Here is an 18588-nt window from a genome sequence, read left to right as displayed (position 1 = left end):
CGCGTACGTCTCTACTTCGCGTCCCGTCTTGCCTTTCACGATGATGGGACACACCTTTAACAACACTTGGCTGTTCTCTGGCAAGCGTGCTGCGGCTGTAATCGCGGTGTCCTCTTGCCGCTTCGGCGGCTCTTCTGGGGGTGCAGCAGGGCGTGGTGTGGCTTACGACACTCTCTCACACCACATTTGCGTGCCTTACACTTGAACCTTCTGTGCGTGCTGTTCATGCATTTGAAGCACATCTTATTTGTTTTCGCCCACTCCCATCTGTCCGATAACGACATGTCGTTCAGCTTCTTACACTTCGGCGTTACGTGTGCGGCGCCGCAACAGAGACATTCGGTACTCTGTTCGCTCTTTTCTACGGCGGCGTATACGGCCGCGCCACGATCCGTCATCTGTCGCAGAGGTGCCGACATCGTTGCTTTCGGTATGGGTTGCCTAGTGGGTTGCTTTGGGGGCTGCTTCGTGGGTAGCGCGCTCGTTCGTCTCGTTGGTGATGCTATTCGCAGATGTCGGGTCATGAGATCGGCTTCGCTCATTAAAAACTCTGCCATCTTGATGATCGTAGGTCTAGTGTCCTCCTTGTTTTTTTCAGCGTAGTGACACCAGTGGACCTGTAAGTGAGGGGTCAGCTTTTCTGACACTTCACTCTCAAGCGCGGGATTATGTAGGAATCTCGCCCCCCTGTCGATATCCGCGACGATGGTGGTGATGTTCTGTAGTTTAATGGCGAAGTCAATCACCTCTGTTGTCGATGTTCCTATTACCGGCATCCTTCTCAGATCTTTGAGGGCGCGGTCGATGATGGCCTCTGTCCGGCCGTACCGCTGCTCCAACGTCCTCATGATCTGCGACGGTTCTGTAGCGGATACGAGTAACGCTGCTACTGTCTCTCTCGCTTTTCCACGTAAGCAGGCCCTCAGCCTGGCCAGGTTCTCCGCTGGTGTGATCCTGTACGTTTTTGTAGACTGGTCTACGGCCGCCTTAAACGCTAGCCATTCACTTGCTTCGCCGCTGAAGGTCGGGAGATCTTGGGCTTGCCTCGGCGCTACCCTATCCGCTCGTTCGTCCACAGCTCGTTCAATAGCTTTGGCCAGCCGGGTGAATCCTTCTTGCATCCCGGCTTCAGGAGCGGGGGACCTCCGTCTTTGCTTCGGCGTCCTCGGCGATGAAGCTTGCCTTTCTGTTGGCTCTTTCTGCGTAGGCGGTGGGGAATTAATTCTCTGCTCCCCCCGTACTTCGGTACGTTGAAACCAATCCGTTATACGTTGCAGGCCGGCACCTTCCTCGGAGCACACGCTATCTCTATCGGTCTCTTCATGTACCGCGGCGACATCGGCTGCCAACTTCTTTCTAATTAAATCAGCCTGTAATTTCGCCATCTGTAGCGCTGCCTCGTACTCCAGCCTCTTTAATTTAGCTATACCGCTAGCGGTAGAGCGGCGCGATCGCACCGACGCGGCCCGGGCCGGACGTACATCTGTCGTCGGCGGCTGCGACGGTGGCGCCGGTGCGGAGTCCGAGGTAAACGCGGCGCGGGCGGCTTGTGCCTGTGGCGCGCTCGACGGCGCGGCGGACGCGGACATCTGCGTGGTTTCTGAAGGGGACGCTTCTGTCTGTTCATTTTCCCGCGTGGTCTTTTTCTCTGCTCCCGGGGCTTGGCTTCTCGTAGTCGGCATCGTGTTCTGGCACTTGCAAGCCCCTAACCTACCGGTCCCTACCTACCTAACCGTCCCTAACAATCCCTCAGGATAACACCCGAGGGGATGGACTATGGGGATAGGAGGGTAGGAATTACCCCGCAGTGGTGCGTATGTACAGACGGGGCGCTCAGGGCCGGTTCGGACTTTCCGACCCCTTTGGCAGTGCCTACAGTCCGGCCCCCGCTATACGATACACACGTACAGGCGTAATAGTGCTATTCGGTTGCGCCACGGTAACAAGCAACAACCGGCAGTGACACACCACCCACTGCACCGCTCAATGGCGTTAACCCACACTCCGACCTTTTGACACCGTTAGGTGGTAAGAGATGTGAGCCGCGGACACACCGCTTAGACGTTATCTATCCTATTTTTTTTTTTTTTTTTTTTTTTTTTTTTTTTTTTTTTTTTTTTTTTTTTTTTTTTTTTTTTTTTTTTTCGGACTACTCTAATGCTGTTGGCCGTAGCTGGCCTTTACAGCTTCACCGGACGTTATGGGGCGAGTGCAGATGGCACTCCAAACCCGCGGAAGGACTTATGGAGCGGCTGAAGGCCAACTCCCGCCCGACGGATACGACTTTAGTCTGAGGGCACCACTAGGGGTTCGAACCTCGGCTCAGGCCGTCGTAATTTCGATCCCCGTTTGAATTGGACGGGGGATCGATCGGAGGGGCGCCCGGGGGCGCCGGTGTGGAGCGCCCGGTTGAATGCGCGATATTGTGTGTTTGAGGTCGTCGTCTTCGCCGGCGAGGACGGTGTCGTGTGTGTGTGTAAAAGTGTGGTCGGGGTGGAACGGGTGGGCCCGTGGGGAGGTTACCTGCCGTTATGGGGTCGTCGGGGTCAATGAGAACGTGCCTCGGGCGACGTTGTCGCGTATGTCGGATATTACTCCTCGGTGCGTAGTCGACCGCACTGACTATAAGCGGATTAGGGTGGGATTGGGCAGAGTCGAAGTAGCGTCGAGACGCTTCCTTCATAAACTGCTTGATGGAGGGCAGATTAAGATCGCGGTGGAGATCTACGCTGCGAACGAACCACGGCGCACCGGTGGCTCGACGCAGAAACCTATTCTGAATGACCTGCAGTCTGTTGATTAAGCAGTAGGGTATGTGGGCGAATACGGGACTAGCGTAGGTCATGATGGGACGGATGCAAGCCTTGTATAATGTCAGCTTGTTGCGAAGCGACATTTTACTGTGCTTGTTAATAAAGGGATAGAGTCGCCCTAGTATAAAGGCGGCTCGGTCGCGGACACGCTTGATGTGAGGACGAAACGTTAGTTTCCTATCTAGGGTGACGCCGAGATATTTCGTTTTCGAAACCCACGGGATGTTTTGGCCGAATAGTTCGATCGGGTGATTCATAGAGTCAAATTCCCTGCTAAAGTACACTGCTGCACTTTTTTCGGGATTGACTTCTATGCGCCACCGACGGAACCATTCGCCCAGTATCGTTACGGCTTTCTGAAGCCGTCTGGCTATTGTCGCACGGGACTTGGCGGATGTAAAGAGAGCCGTGTCATCGGCAAACAGCGATATTTCGACTTTTAAGTCGGAGAATTTGGGGATGTCGTTGGTGTACAACGAGTAGAGCATCGGAGAGAGGACGGCGCCCTGAGGGACGCCGGCTCGTATGGGGTGCGGGTCGGATAACGCTCCGTTTATACGGTAGCGATAAGAGCGATTCGACAGGAAATCTCGTACAATGAGTACTAGCCTGTCGGGGACACCTAACTGATGAAGCTTGTAAATCAAGCCGTTGTGCCAGACTTTATCGAAAGCCTTAGCCACATCGAAAAATAGGACGCCTGTACCGCCTTTAGGGGACTTGGTGGCGAAGTACAGAGTGTTTTTGTGAATGTGCTCCGTGATGCGGTGCACTTGATGGACGCATGAGTGTTTGGCTCGGAAGCCAAACTGCTCATTGATGAGCAGGCCTTTGGAGTATATAAACTCCTTTAGGCGGGCGAGGAGGATTCGCTCGTACAGCTTGCCTATAGCCTTGAGGAGGCTGATAGGACGATAACTGGACGGGTCGGATTTATTTTTACCGGGCTTGGGGATGCCAATGACCACGGCTTCTTTCCAGCTGTCTGGAAATATAGCGTTGGACAGCGCCGCGTTAAAAATAGCGACGAGTAATAACAAAAGTTGGGATGGCAGACTTTTGACTAATCTATTCGATATGCCGTCTGAGCCGGGTGATTTTTTGATAGGTAGTTGTTTAACTAGCGTTTTGACCTCATCAAGCGTGACTGGTGAGAGGGATTCGGTGGGCGGGGTGGACGCGATGCGTTCGACTTCGGTGTCTATCTTCTCGAGATGACCTGCCTCGACTGGGAGCGTGCTGGGGGAGCATTGGGCTTCTAAGTTGGACGCTAGACACTCAGCCTTGTCTTCGTCGAAGAAGGCTATAGTGTTGTCGGGTCGGACTAGCGGGGGCATGTCGTTTGTCTGTTGGTCGGTTTTGAGAGATTTCGCTATGCGCCAGTACGCGGTGTGGCATGGCGTTATCTCTTCTAGGAGCTTGCCCCACCGGCCGTCCCGGATCTGCGCGATGCGCTCCTTAACGCTACGCTGTAAGGCTCGCAGGCGCACCCGGTTCGGTTCGGAGGGGTAGCGATCGTACGCTCTAGTGGCTGCGTTCTTATCGCTTATTAACCTCCTTACGTCATCGGGAAGCTGCCAGCGACGGTCGTCCGTCGCTGGTACCTCCCTGGAGCAGTCCTTGACTGCCGACTGCAGGTGGTTAGTAAGCGAGTCGATCGCAATGAGAGTGTCCTCGGTGGACTCTATGACGTCGGGAATACGGTTTAGTATCGGTATCTATCCTATATGGCGTAGACGTTATTTATCCTATCCTCGCTGCACCCTCAAGTTTTCACCTTACGACGGCAGCTAAATTCGGTAAGCTGCTAGCGTCGCACCGTTGGGTGATCTTCCTCGGCGAGGTACGTCGCACCGTTGGGTGATCTTCCTCGGCGAGGTACGTCGCACCGTTGGGTGATCTTCCGCGGCGATTCGTCGCACCGTTGGGTGATCTTCCACGGCGATTCGTCGCACCGTTGGGTGATCTTCCACGGCGATTCGTCGCACCGTTGGGTGATCTTCGGTCTTGATATGCGGCTGCGATGGACCACAAAATTGTGGGGTACACAATTAAAAGGTCTTCGATTTTCAAAATATGTGGACTGTATTTCAATTTGTTTCTTATTCTATGGGTCGGCCGGCCGGAGTGGGGTTTTCTTGGTCGTTGCGCCGGCGGTGGTTCTTCGTCGGTGGCGTATGCGTAAGAGAGCGCGATCGAGAACCAACCCGCCTTTTACGGGCGCCCGAGCGCGTCCTTCCCCACCCCCGCCGAGCCGTGCGCGTCGGCCGTCCCACCCTCCCGACAATTCCTGCACATGTCGGTGACCGACGGGCCGGAACAGCGAATACGCACACATTTAAAATTAAATACAATAGTAACAACACAAAAAACTACAAAAAACCACGTGCGACTAAATGCCACATGTTCAGGCTACACTAAAGCTGTGATCCCTAAGAATTTACACAATGGGCGGACATAGAATTCACAGTATCTATGCCGCTACAAAGGGTATATGGTACAAACAATAGTCTAACCTAAACAATAGTCAAAACACTGGAAAAATACAAATTTATACACAAATTTATTTACATATTTTCGATGCCGACTCGTGGTCCGCAACAATATGTTTTGTTTTAGTACCTATACTAAAAATTTATAGAGATTTTCAATTTTAAGTATACGTATTTTATTCAGTGCTATTCAACAATGTAAAAAATACAATTCAATCACACAATATAAAAAAAAAACAAGTAAATTGTACATATAATTAAATTTAATTTACCATGTAGGTAATTAAAAATAAAAAATAAAAATGAACATAAACCTAAACAATAGATATTCTCAATTTTCACTATTGAAATCCTTCAGTATCCATAATGTGGACAATAAGTCGTCATAATCCAGGAGATACGAGATTTATGGTGTTCTCCACGCTCCACTGGCAGGGGTTGTGACGATTTCCATTCGTATGAGTTTTCTTTTTTATATTATTTGACTTCTTGATGCATTTCGCTGGGCTTTGAATCGGGGGTTTAGGTGTGCGGTTTGGGGTTCCGTTGTCATTTAATATGGTTTTTTTAACTTGTTTTTTAACCGCAATTTTCTCAATGTCACCGGTAATTACTTCATAGTGTATTTATGTATTTACCTTTATTTTTAAGTTTATACATTAAAGTTAAGAAGTATGTAATACAAACAAATATAGAATATAATAGAATTTAATCTCAGGACAATTCACATAGCGCCATCTAGACCCAAGTTAAGCTAGCTAAAGCTTGTGTTAGGGGTACTAGACAACTGATACAAATACATAGATAATTTTTTTTTCGTAAATACATACATATTATACATAGAAAATACCCAGACCGATACAAACAATCATACTCATGAATACAAATGTTTGTGCCGTGCGAGGAATCGAACCCGCGACCATCGGTCGTAAAGCGGTGTGCTAGACCGCTAGACCACCGAGGTCGTCAATATGGCATCACGATCGTCATCCTGGATTGGGTAGTCAAAAACATTGATGGCATTAGAATGCCCATACTTATTGAATAATTCATGGTGTATTTACCTTTATTTTTATGTTTATACATCAAAATTAAAAAACAGTTAAGAAAAAAAACAGCATCTCGACTCTTACCCCGGTTTACCCTATCCGGGGTAAGTCAGAGGCACTATAGACATCATATTAAACTCAACACTTGACATATCTATACATATATTAGTGTCCAACATGATAAGAGGCGTCCCACGATCGATCTCCCATCTAGTTCAAACGAGGATCGAAATTACTACACCATGAGCCGAGGTTCAAATCCCTATCGGTGAACTCAGACTAAAGTCGTAACCTATAAGCAGGAGTTGGCCTTCAACCTTATAAAGAGCAACACACAAGTTTCATGCTCATTCTTCTTGTAATGAATCTGCATTCCGAATGAGTGGTAGAATCAAAATATGACTATTCAAAAGTGCTTGTAATGAGTTTATTTGAATAAAGATTATTTCTATTTCTATTTCTATTTCTAACCACTCCATAAGTCCTTCCCTGAGTTTGGAGTGCCATCTACACTCGTTTGTTGTAAAAGCTAGTTACAGCATTAGAATAGTACGAAATAAAAGGGGCCATGCCATTCCTAAGGTGCAATATGAATAATTATCTCATCCTGCAAGCCAGATCTGTACAGCTTAAGAAACAAGCTGATTCGAGATAAATAGAGATATTCAAGTAGGAGTTTTGTAATAGTGTGCGTAGCGGTTTCTATGTTGATTATCGCATGTCTTTTACTTGTTATTGTATAATGTTACATTGTATAAAACAAAGTCGCTGTCGCTGTCTGTCCGTCCCTATGTATGCATAAATCTTTAAAACTACGCAACGAATTTTGAAGCATTTTTTTTAATAGATAGAGTGATTCTAGAGGAAGGTTTATATATATGTATATATACGTGCGAAGCCGGGGTAGCAAGTAGCTAGTTATTTGTCAGTTCTTCTCATCTCGAAATCATTCCGAACTAACGGTAGATTTGATATATCATAACAGTCTGTAATAGACCCACATGAATAAAGATATATAAAAAAAAAACTATTTAAAAGAGTAGCACACAAGTTTCTTGCTCATTCTTCTTGTGATGAGTCTGAGTTTCGAATGAGTGGTAGAATCAAAATATGACTATTCAAAAGTGTTTGTAATGAGTTTATTTAAATAAATATTATTTCTATTTCCATTTCATTTACTATTTACTATAATACTGAACCCTATCAGAATTCAACAATGAAAAGCTAGTTTTTCTTCTGACGCGGGCTAAATTTATTAAAGGGGAGGTATCTCTGCTTGAGCAATCTAATGGCAAATCCATAGAGGCGCCTGTACACCATAAGACAGTTAAATGAACCGTAAAATTAGGGGGTTTTCGGACTGACCGGCGCAGTGGACCGGCGACTCAATACAATTCACGTATACTAGACGTGGTTTAGGAGTATGTTGTTTGGAATTAAACATACTAACCGACCATCGACGGCCTCGGTGCAGTAAATCTGTGTACTTACTTCCAATGGTCGTAGATTCAATTCCTCGTGCAAATTTGTATTCATGAGTATGATTGTTTGTATCGGTCTGGATGTATTGTGATGATATGTATGTAACATATGTATTTATTACAATTAATTATTATATATGTATTACAATAAAAATATCGAAGTATTTATATCAGCTGTCAGATACCCATAACGCAACCTCTGCTTAATGTGAGACTAGATGACGCTGTATTATACAGGGCTATTAATTTTTTCACACATAATATACGTAGAAATCACTCAGACAGATACAAATAGTCATACTCATGAATACAAACGTTGCACCGTGAGAAAAATCGAACCCGCGACCACCGATCGCACGTAAAGCACTGTGCCACCATTAGATCACCGAGGCCTTCCTTAAAACCGTCATCACACCATAACGCTCTCATCGTATATTCTATAAAACCTCAAAAATGTCTTCTCAGAACTCAATAACGATAATCTAATGACTCGCATAGAGTAGTAAATTTGGGTGTATGTGTGAGAAAAGTCAGCGATAAAACCGCTTGCCTTGAGTCAATTAATCGCGGTATTGAAGGGATAAAGCGCTTAATCTGCTGAATGTTATCGCAACCAACCATTGCGGCGGTGTTTAAGTTACACTCTTTGTTACGTACAGTTATCAAGATATTTATTTGGCAACACCTAAAGTAGCTTTGTACAGACTGCTGCCAGAGACAATATACGAGAAGGGAAGAGAGACAGCGTCGTAGATGGGAATGTACTGAATATATAGCGGACTGTGTTCTGAGGAATTATTGGACATGATGCCCACAGCTACCTTTTACCATCGCACCGCTCGCCATCGACAGGGAATTTATCCCCACACGCTAGAACCTAAGTGGTCTCGGACAGTGCGGTTTCAGAGGAGCTTCCTCCCGCGTACACTTAGATTGTGGAATGAACTACCTGTCGTGGTTTTCCTAATAGTCTACAGCATGAGGTTTCTCAAGAAGGGTATATTAAGGTTTCTTAAGGGTCGGTAACGCGCACGCGACACCCCTGTTGTTTCGGGCGTTCATGGGCTACAGTAACCGTTTACTAATGAGCATACGACTATTAAAACAAGACCGAGAGCAGCGCCGTCATAACATATAAAATTAATAAATCAATACATGATTTAAGTATTTTATACTTAAATTAGCTAATTCATGGAATAATTAATTAATTCATGGATTATATCATTAATTATTGGATGAATGACATATTTCGTTTTAAATTAATTAATTTATTCATTTCTAAATTATTATTCCCTAATTACTGTACCAATAAATGAATTTATTGGTACAGTAATTAGGGAATAGTATAATTTATTGATAATTTAATTAATTTAATTTAATTAATAATTGGATTAATGACATTTTGGATTCATTAATCAATTTCTCAATACTAATAAACTAATAATATATATTACCAACGTATACATATATATATATATATATAAATAGAAAAATATTGAAATATAAATATATACGTATATGTTACCTAAGTTGTCACAGCTATTATACAACATATAGGCAGGTATCACAAAACGAATTCAACCATATTAATAGATCCATTCTGAGCACAGTTATAAGTTCGATGCCGAACAGAGCATGATGGGGGGGGGGGGAGATTGGGGGTAGTAAAGGGTGTTTAGTAAAGGGGGAGTCCTTAAGTGTTCACTAGACGATAATAATTAACGTATTGCGATCATTTCGTGTGAAACTCCGTACACGAGTTAGCAGTCAAGTGATTTGAATTGACGAGCAAAACTGCTTATTACAATTTTACGTTTGTATGTTTCACGTGTAATGATGCTTCGAAGGTTTGATGTGTTTAATTTTCTAGTTGCATGTAGTTGTATAATCTATACATCTAAATAAAATTTGAAAATTGAAACAACCGTTTTTTACTACATGCATGTGAATGAATATGGTACATACACCAAAATAACATTTTCTAAAATTTTTGTCCGTCTGTCTGTCTTTCTGTTTGTTCCGGTTAATCTCTGAAATGGCTGGCCTGATTATGACGGGGCTTTTTTTGGCAGGTAGCTGATATAATAAGGAGTAACTTAGGCTACTTTTTTTTACATGCATTGTACATACACCAAAATAACATTTTCTACAATTTTTGTCCGTCTGTCTGTCTTTCTGTTTGTTCCGGTTAATCTCTGAAATGGCTGGTCTGATTTTGACGGGGCTTTTTTTGGCAGGTAGCTGATGTCATAAGGAGTAACTTAGGCTACTTTTTTTTACATACACATAGCTTCTGCTTCGACCCTGCTTACATGTTACCATTGCTCTATGATGCTGAAGGTTCTTATAAAATTTTAATGTTAAACTGCATAATTCGCCAGAGGCTTCTAAGTTACTGATGTATTTAATCTGCAGCATGTTTAATAAACAAACAGACTGTGTTATCTGATGGTCAGATCGCCGGGTGGGTCACGTGGCTCGGGGCGGGCGACACGACCTCTGTCTAGCTTGAGATAAGCTTACATCTCTATTGTTAAATAGAAAAATAATCGCCCAATATTCCCATAATAAACAGACTATACTTATAGTTGCAATTATGTTAAACAAAGGAGCGACTTATTTAAAAGTTATACAGAATATATATTCTTTATATACCAAAATAACATTTTTTACAATTTTTGTCTGTCTTATTTTTTATAACACAGGGACAAACGTGCATGCGGCTCACCTGATGGTAAGTGATTACCGCCGCCAATGAGCACCCGCAACACCAGAGGAATTGCAAGTACGTTGTCGGCCTTTTAAAAAGGAATAAGCTCTTTTCTTGAAGGTTTCAATATCGTATCGGTTCGGAAATACCATTGCTGGAAGGTGATTCCACAATGTGGTTGTGCGAGGCAAAAAGTTTCTAGAAAACTGCTGTGGAAGACCGTCATTCATCCAGATGATCAGGATGGTATTTCAGTTTCTGGCGAGTGGTACGGTGGTGAAACTCAGCTGCTGGTATTAATCCGAACAATTCCTCAGTTAGTAGTGATATATCGATATAAGGACTATAAATACTAATAATTCAGCGATATCCCAAAGAATATGCTAAATGTTTTCTACAACCCCAACAATAGACACTTTCCTATTCACATCACACCTTTGCGAAGAATTCCAATTTATATCCCCCTATTTGAATCAATTACAAATAAAAAAAATCGCTCGTCACCTCGTGTACAGCATGGGAATCGCGCCAAAGATCATTAAATCACTTCGCGCCACAAAACCTATTTAAAAAAGCGATTTTTTATCCCACCCCAGCCTGTGCCTTGAAAATGCGCATAACTTTCATACTAGTATGTCTGCAAATTGACAATATTCAGGGACAATTTTTTATAAATATTTTTAATAGCATTAAGTTTATATGTTGACTATATCAATCTTTCCTCCTGAAGGTATGATTTGATATGAACCGATGATGATCTGGTCAAGATAACTGCAAGAAGTTGCATCTACCCCCAAGGGGATAAAATAGGGGATGAAAGTTTGTATGAAACTTTGTCAATATTAAACCGATCGGGCTGAGATTTTGCATGCATAAAGCTACATGACGTAGGCATTCCCTAAGAAAGGATTTTGATAAATTCCACCGCTAAGGGGATAAATTAAAATTAAAGCTAGTTTTAAAATATAATCATTTAAAATTGGTGTCAGATTATTATTCACATCCACCTCGGAACACATGAATAAATACATGACTCGCCAAATTAAAACGTAATCGTCAATTCTACCATCTATCCCTGAAAGCCGCGGGCAAAAGCTAGTAAATATATATTATTATAATGCTACGTAGGTGGAAAACAAGCAATATATAAATTGAATCGTTAGTTTCCGATGTACTAAAATATCGTTGTCACCCCACAACCAGTTCAAGATACCTACTAAGCCCCGACTTCCTAATTTATTTTCTAAAGAATGTTAATTCACACCTATTTGGCAAGAAATAAAAAAAAAACCATTATCAATACATTCGTATTTCGTACTTTTTTAGTACTATTTTATAAGTGAATGTATAAATTGACCTCGTTCCAAACATACTGTTTACTAGCTGTTCCCGCGACTACGTCCGCGTGGAATTTAACATTCATTTTCTAAAATAAAAGTAGCCTAAGTTACTCCTTATTACATCAACTATCTGTCAATAAAAGTCCTGTCAAAATCGGTCTAGCCATTTCAGAGATTAGCCGGAACAAACAGACAGACTGACAAAGATTGTAAAAAATTTATTTTGGTGTAAGTACCGTATTCATATTCAAATTCAAAATACATATTCATATTCAATATATCGTATTCATATTGAAACTACTGTTACAAATAGACACTCCAATTTTATTTATATGTATAGATGACCTCAGTGGAATAGTGCTTTAGTACTCTACCGTACATACCCATGGTCGCGAGATCCCCTTTGTGAGATCTCAGCATTGTTCAGCCTTAATTTTGAGGTATATATTATGAAAATTTAATTATTACTACTCTAACCGTTTATACGTGAAACTGTCACACACAAACAGATAAACAGTTTTTTGTTCGTCATGATTTTACGATTTTATTATATGTATGTATATATTTTCTTTTATATATATATAATTAGTAAATTAGTCTGCCTAATATTAGTAAATGATTAGATAAAACTAATATCCCTAGATTAATAATACAACACCATGTAGTCCCAAGTAAAGCTTGTGTAAATGATATACTTAGATGCATTTTTAAAATACATACATAATATACATAGAAAACACCAAAACAAATTCATGGTGAATTTGTAACGATGAGCTAACTGTTCTCTCATTTTCATCTTATGGTGGTGGTGCCCCGCCAGCGTAAACCGTTAGCGCAGGCGGGTGCACCATTCCATTATCATCCATAAAAAAAACCTATACAAAAATCATACCCCTAAATACAAAAGTTTATACTATGTGAGAACAGTTAAACCACCGATGCGTCATTTTTTTCTATTTATTTCACAATACATGATATCGACTTTAAATTAAAAAAAAAATCAAAAACATAATTATATTTTAATTTACGTTGCCGAAGTTTCAGGTTACGTGTAAGTAATAATAAAAAGTAATAATACAAGAAGTACAATTTTTTTTTTCGGTTACGCAGGTTTCTGAACGGATTTCCTAAAAATCTTTCATCCCCAGAAAACCATAGGGGGTATTTGGTAATAGGTTTCTAAAAATCTTTCGCCCCTAGAAAGGTATGTTAGGTAGGTTAGGTACTTTGGCATCAATAATAATACCCGAGCGAAACCGCGATGAGTCAATAGTATTTAACATTAATAATTTATATAAAATAAATCGACTCAATAATAACAAAATGTATGAAAAAAAATCTCAGGACAATTCACACAGCGCCATCTATACCCAAGTTAAGCTAGCTAAAGCTTGTGTTATGGGTACTAGATATCTGATACAAATACATAGATATTTTTTTTCGTAAATACATACATGTCATTTATAGAAAATATCCAGATTGATACAAACAATCATACTCATGAATACAAATGTTAGTGCCGTACGAGGTATCGAACCCGCGATCATCGGACGTGAAGCGGTACGCTAAACCGCTGAACCACCGAGGTCGTCAGAATACAATAACAAGTCCAATGAAATTAAATAAAGTAATAAAGTCATATAAATGTACGCTGTATATCTAAGTCCATCTGCAAAACCAATTACATTTGGCATCGAACTTTCTAGAAGATGTATCTTCTGGTGCCCTGCGGCGATAGGATCCGCGAATTAAAACGTACCCAATATAACTAATGGCTTTAAGATTTTACAACAAAGAATTTTATTCCCCGTCTACGCTCGGCTCTGCTATAAAATTGCTAAAGTTCCATTGTTATTCATACAGTCGTCCGTTCTAATGGAGTTTGATTTAATTGTTGCAATATTTCCGAGACTTAATTGTTAAATATTTTACTCCTTTCTACATAGACTGGTCTATAGAAATGCTATTTTGTTTGTTTCTGCAGTTTTTATGATTTCAAATAGCAAACAAATACTTAGATTTTTTTGTAAATACATACATAATATACATTGAAAACACCTAGATGAATACAAACAATCATACATATGAATATAATTGTTTGCAACGTGCAAGGAATCGTACCCGCGACCATCGGAAGTATAGCGGTGTACTAAACCGCTAGATCCCCAATACTATTACCACAGATAATATAATATCTACTACTAATTCAATATTTGACTTTTAGTACATTAAAACTTTCGCGTTTATAATATTATCAGCTACTCGCCCCGGCTTTGCCCGGGTGTACACATGTACACCCGGCTTTGCCCGGGTGTACATGTGTACACCTTTATATAATACATATTATATATTCCTTCTATTGAATCACTCTATCTATTAAAAAAAACCTCGTCAAAATCCGTTGCGTAGTTTTAAAGATTTTAGCATACATAGGGACAGACAGACAGCGACAGCGACTTTGTTTTATACCATGTAATGATTAAGATAAGATTAAAATTAAGCATGATTTAATTTCTACTATTGAGAGTGCGAATACTGTAATTACCATATAGTAATTTTAAGTAGCTGTGACGTGGTCGAGTGGAATGAGTAGTCATGCTCACTAAAATGTCCAGACATGTGGCGGCGTGGTGGACCGGGTCATTGGGCTCCATAAAATATGGTCGAGCGCAGTGATGGCTGACTCATCCGTCATGCTCGTGAACGAGTGCTGCTTGTAGGGACTGGTCTGCTCTTATCACTACGACTGATTTAATCATATTGTGTATTTATATTTGACCCTAATAAATTAGTGTTGGTTGGTAGATTGTATTCACACGTTTCGACTTGTAAAATGTGAACTTACAAGGATTATTTAAAGGAACAACATACAAGTTTCTTGCTCGTTCTTCTTGTAATGAGACAGCTTTCCGAATGAGCGGTAGATTAAAAAAAATATTATGCTTATTCAGAAATGCTTAAATTCAGTTTATTTAAATAAATGATTTTCTATTCTATTCTATTCTATACGAGTTCTAGTTTCTTTCTTCATACGTTTTAATGTAATGACGTTTTTTTTCACCATTTTGAGATCAGTACACGGCAATACACTTAACGAGTGTCGTATAGTGTAACCGCTATGGCTTAGGAATTAAAATTCACTTTTCCTGTTCAATTAGATACGTATCTGTACGGTTGAATTAATAATGAAATTGGAAATATTTAACGAACGAAATTCTTGATGGTGTAGTGGTTACACACTGCCTCACTAACTAGTGTTGCGGGTTCGATTTCCGAAGTAGAAATATTCGTATTCGTAATTATTATTGTTTATATTGGCCCGTATGTAGATAGATATAGTAGATCTCTATGTAGATAAAAAACAACCGCCGCAGACTAAAGTCGTATCCGTCAGGCGGGAGTTGGCCTTCAGCCGCTCCATAAGTCCTTCCACGGGTTTGGAGTGCCATCTGCACTCGCCCCCTATCATCTGGTGAAGCTGTAAAGATCAGCTGTGGCCATCAGCATTAGAATAATTTGTAAAAATCTAGTTATAAAAAAAAATGAAAAATGAAATTATTTAATTTTGACGGCTTCGGTGATCTAGCGGCGGCACACCGCCTTACTTCCGATAGTCGGGTTACGGGTTCGATTCCTAGCACGGTACAAACATTTGTCTTCATGAGTTGTTTGTATTGGTCTGGGTGTTTTCTATGTATGATATGTATGTATTTACGAAAAAACATATATGTATTTTTCCTTTACACTAGTCACTTTTAACAACTTCAATGGAGTCTTTGCAGCAGTCAATGGAACAGATGATGGAAAACTTCAACACAAGGATGGCAGCTTTCCAGGATGGTCTTGATAAAGCCGGTGCCTCACCGGTTAGCTTGGCCTCGCTTGCTTCTGATTTCTCACGCTTCAAATCCTTAATCGGTGAGACACTTCGAAACCTTCAGCAACAGGTGCGGGTTATAGCACAACAGCAGGATCGCCTTGAAATGAACAGTCGTCGCAAGATACTGTTGTTACATGGGATTTGTGAAAACAGTGACAGTAATTTAACAGTTGAAGTAACCAAGATCCTTACTGAGAAACTTAAAATATCCATCCCAACAAACAGCATAAGCCGTACTCATCGCATGGGGCGAATAACCAGTGGAAAACCTCGCCCCATTCTGGTCAAATTTCATAGCATAGAGGATAGAAATAAAGTCTGGATGGCGAAAACTGGGCTCAAAAGTAGCGGCATCACAATATCAGAGTTTCTCACTAAAGTAAGACATGAGGCTTTCATGAATGCTCGTAAACACTTCGGCGTGTCTAAGTGCTGGTCACACAACGGGGCCGTGATGATCATTGGGGCAAATGGTCAGAAACATCGAGTCTGTTCAGTTGGTGAGGTTAACAGACTTATTAATTTGTCGCCGATTGCTACTAAAAATGTGACGATTCCAGCAGCTAACCCGCCAGCGTCAGCCCTGAAGACATCGGAAACGGCAGGCTTAACACGTTCCAAACGTTTTGTGAAGAAGTGATTTGTTTTTGTACGCTGTTCAGTGTTCTATTATTATCGGTGGCAATATTATTCGCGTTATTCTGCTACACTCGTAACTTTTCGGTGGGTAGATTCAGTAGGTAAATATGTTTTATTATTATTTTTTTTTTATTATAGTCTTACGTTTAAATTTAGAAATATTTTCGAGTTTACCCGTTTTAATATTACACTTTATATATATCAATCTACTTAAATTGTATGACAGTTGCAATATGCCAGTTTGATAGATCTGACATTTGACGGAGCTGTCATTATACCAATTATCTATGGTAAGTTGGGCCAAATCAGGCTTAAATATGCCAAAAGTTCTTAAAATTACTATAGCAATTGGATTTTTTTTTTTTTCTTTTTCTTTTATATCAATAATAATAATGTTGCCACCTATTATAAATTGTTGTGTTTATTTTCATATTATCATTGATTTCTTTTTGTATTTCATTAATCTCTTACTCCTACTACTGGCGGGTAGATGCGTTGATAAATTATTTGCTTTTCTTATTATATACATATTTAGTAGAATATAACTATTTATATTCTATATTATTTTATATATATATATATATATATTTTTTTTTTTTTTTTTCTTTACACATATTTATGGATAGTGACTCTGATAATTCCTTTTATTCCGTATCGTATTCATCTAGTGAAGGTAGTTTTCACAGCACACCTATTCCGTTAGATGAATTCTTAAATACTACTTTTACTGACCTCCCCAGGAACTTTAATGCAGTTCACATAAATGCACAAAGTATTCCTGCACACTTTACCGAAATGCTTGCTACATTTAATATAAATAATCTCCATGCTATCTTCGTTTCCGAGTCATGGCTGAAGCCATGTCTTCCTTCTGTCTCCTACACATTACCTGGTTTTCACTTAATACGTTGTGATCGCACCGGTAGGGGTGGTGGTGGTGTGGCCATATACCTTCGTTCCGATATTCCCTTTATTTTAATTAATTCCTCTCTCAGCACAAATCCTTGTAATGAATCTGAACATCTTTTTATCGAACTAACGCTTTCTCATTCTAAAATCCTTCTAGGTGTTTTTTATAGCCCGCCTACCGTTGATTATTTCCCCTCTTTTGAAAAACTCCTCGAAGACCTTATACCTACCTATAAGCATACTATCATTATGGGTGATTTCAACACTTGCCTTTTAAAAAATGACTCCCGTGCGAATCGCCTTAAATGTCTAGTCAATGCTTGTAACCTAAATATCCTACCCCTCCAAGCCACCCACTTCTTTCCTAGCTGCATTCCTTCCTTGCTTGACTTAATCCTAGTCTCATCACCTGATCACGTTGCTAAATTTGGTCAACTCCCTGCAGATGCTTTCTCTTTCCACAATCTCATTTTCCTTTCCTATAAAATTCGCCCTCCTAAATTTAAACGTAAGATCCTTATGCAGCGCAATTTTGGTGCCATTGACATAGATTGCTTGCGTAGGGACGCGTCGGAATGTGACTGGTCTGGTATAGGTACTCTATCTAATATCAATGATCAAGTTGAACATTTCAATAAACTGGTTTTAAACCTTTACGACAGACATGCTCCTATTCGCCCTGTCAGGGTTAAGCATTTGCCTGCTCCCTGGCTTACGGATGAGATCAAGACCTTCATAACTAAAAAAAACAACGCTAAGTCTAAGTTTAAGTCGGATCCTGACAAATATCGGGATGCTTATATTAGGGCCAGGAATCTCTGCAATAGGGTGTGTAGAGAGGCTCAACGACACCACATTCAAAAATCTGTCGAAAATGGTGATCCAGCCAAAGTCTGGAAATTTCTTAAATCACTGGGGGTTGGAAAACAATGTAATGATAATTCAGTGCATAATATTAATATTGAATGTCTCAATCAACATTTTTGTTGCTCTCCTACTATAGATATATTTGAAAAATCTACTACTTTACGTAACCTTTCTAAAATTTCCAACTCTAATTATACTCCTTTTATCTTCGATCAATTGACCGATTGTGATGTTGAGAAGAGCTTGCTCTCAATTTCTTCGAATGCCGTAGGTACCGATAGCGTTAGTCGTAATATGCTCTTGCCTATCCTTGATATCCTTTTACCCACCATTACCTTAATCTTTAATACGTCTCTTTCGTCAGGTATGTTTCCTTCAGTTTGTAAAGATGCGTTTATTGTTCCTCTT

At 40.8% G+C, this 18588-nt stretch overlaps 1 protein-coding gene across 1 annotated transcript; it reads left to right on the top strand.

Moving 5' to 3' along the window:
* Window positions 1–15652: 15652 nt before the first annotated feature.
* Window positions 15653–16405, top strand: LOC131852829 (uncharacterized). The gene has a single exon (XM_059203564.1). It carries the CDS (start codon window positions 15653–15655, stop codon window positions 16403–16405), a length of 753 nt encoding a protein of 250 aa, XP_059059547.1.
* Window positions 16406–18588: the final 2183 nt, after the last annotated feature.

The sequence above is a fragment of the Achroia grisella genome, unplaced genomic scaffold (genome assembly GCF_030625045.1).
Source record: "Achroia grisella isolate CSIRO2021 unplaced genomic scaffold, CSIRO_AGI_Agris_v1 utg862, whole genome shotgun sequence".
Classification (NCBI taxonomy): domain Eukaryota; kingdom Metazoa; phylum Arthropoda; class Insecta; order Lepidoptera; family Pyralidae; genus Achroia; species Achroia grisella.
The sequence above is the reverse complement of the archived record's forward strand: the minus strand, read 5'-3'. Positions and strand labels throughout refer to the sequence as shown.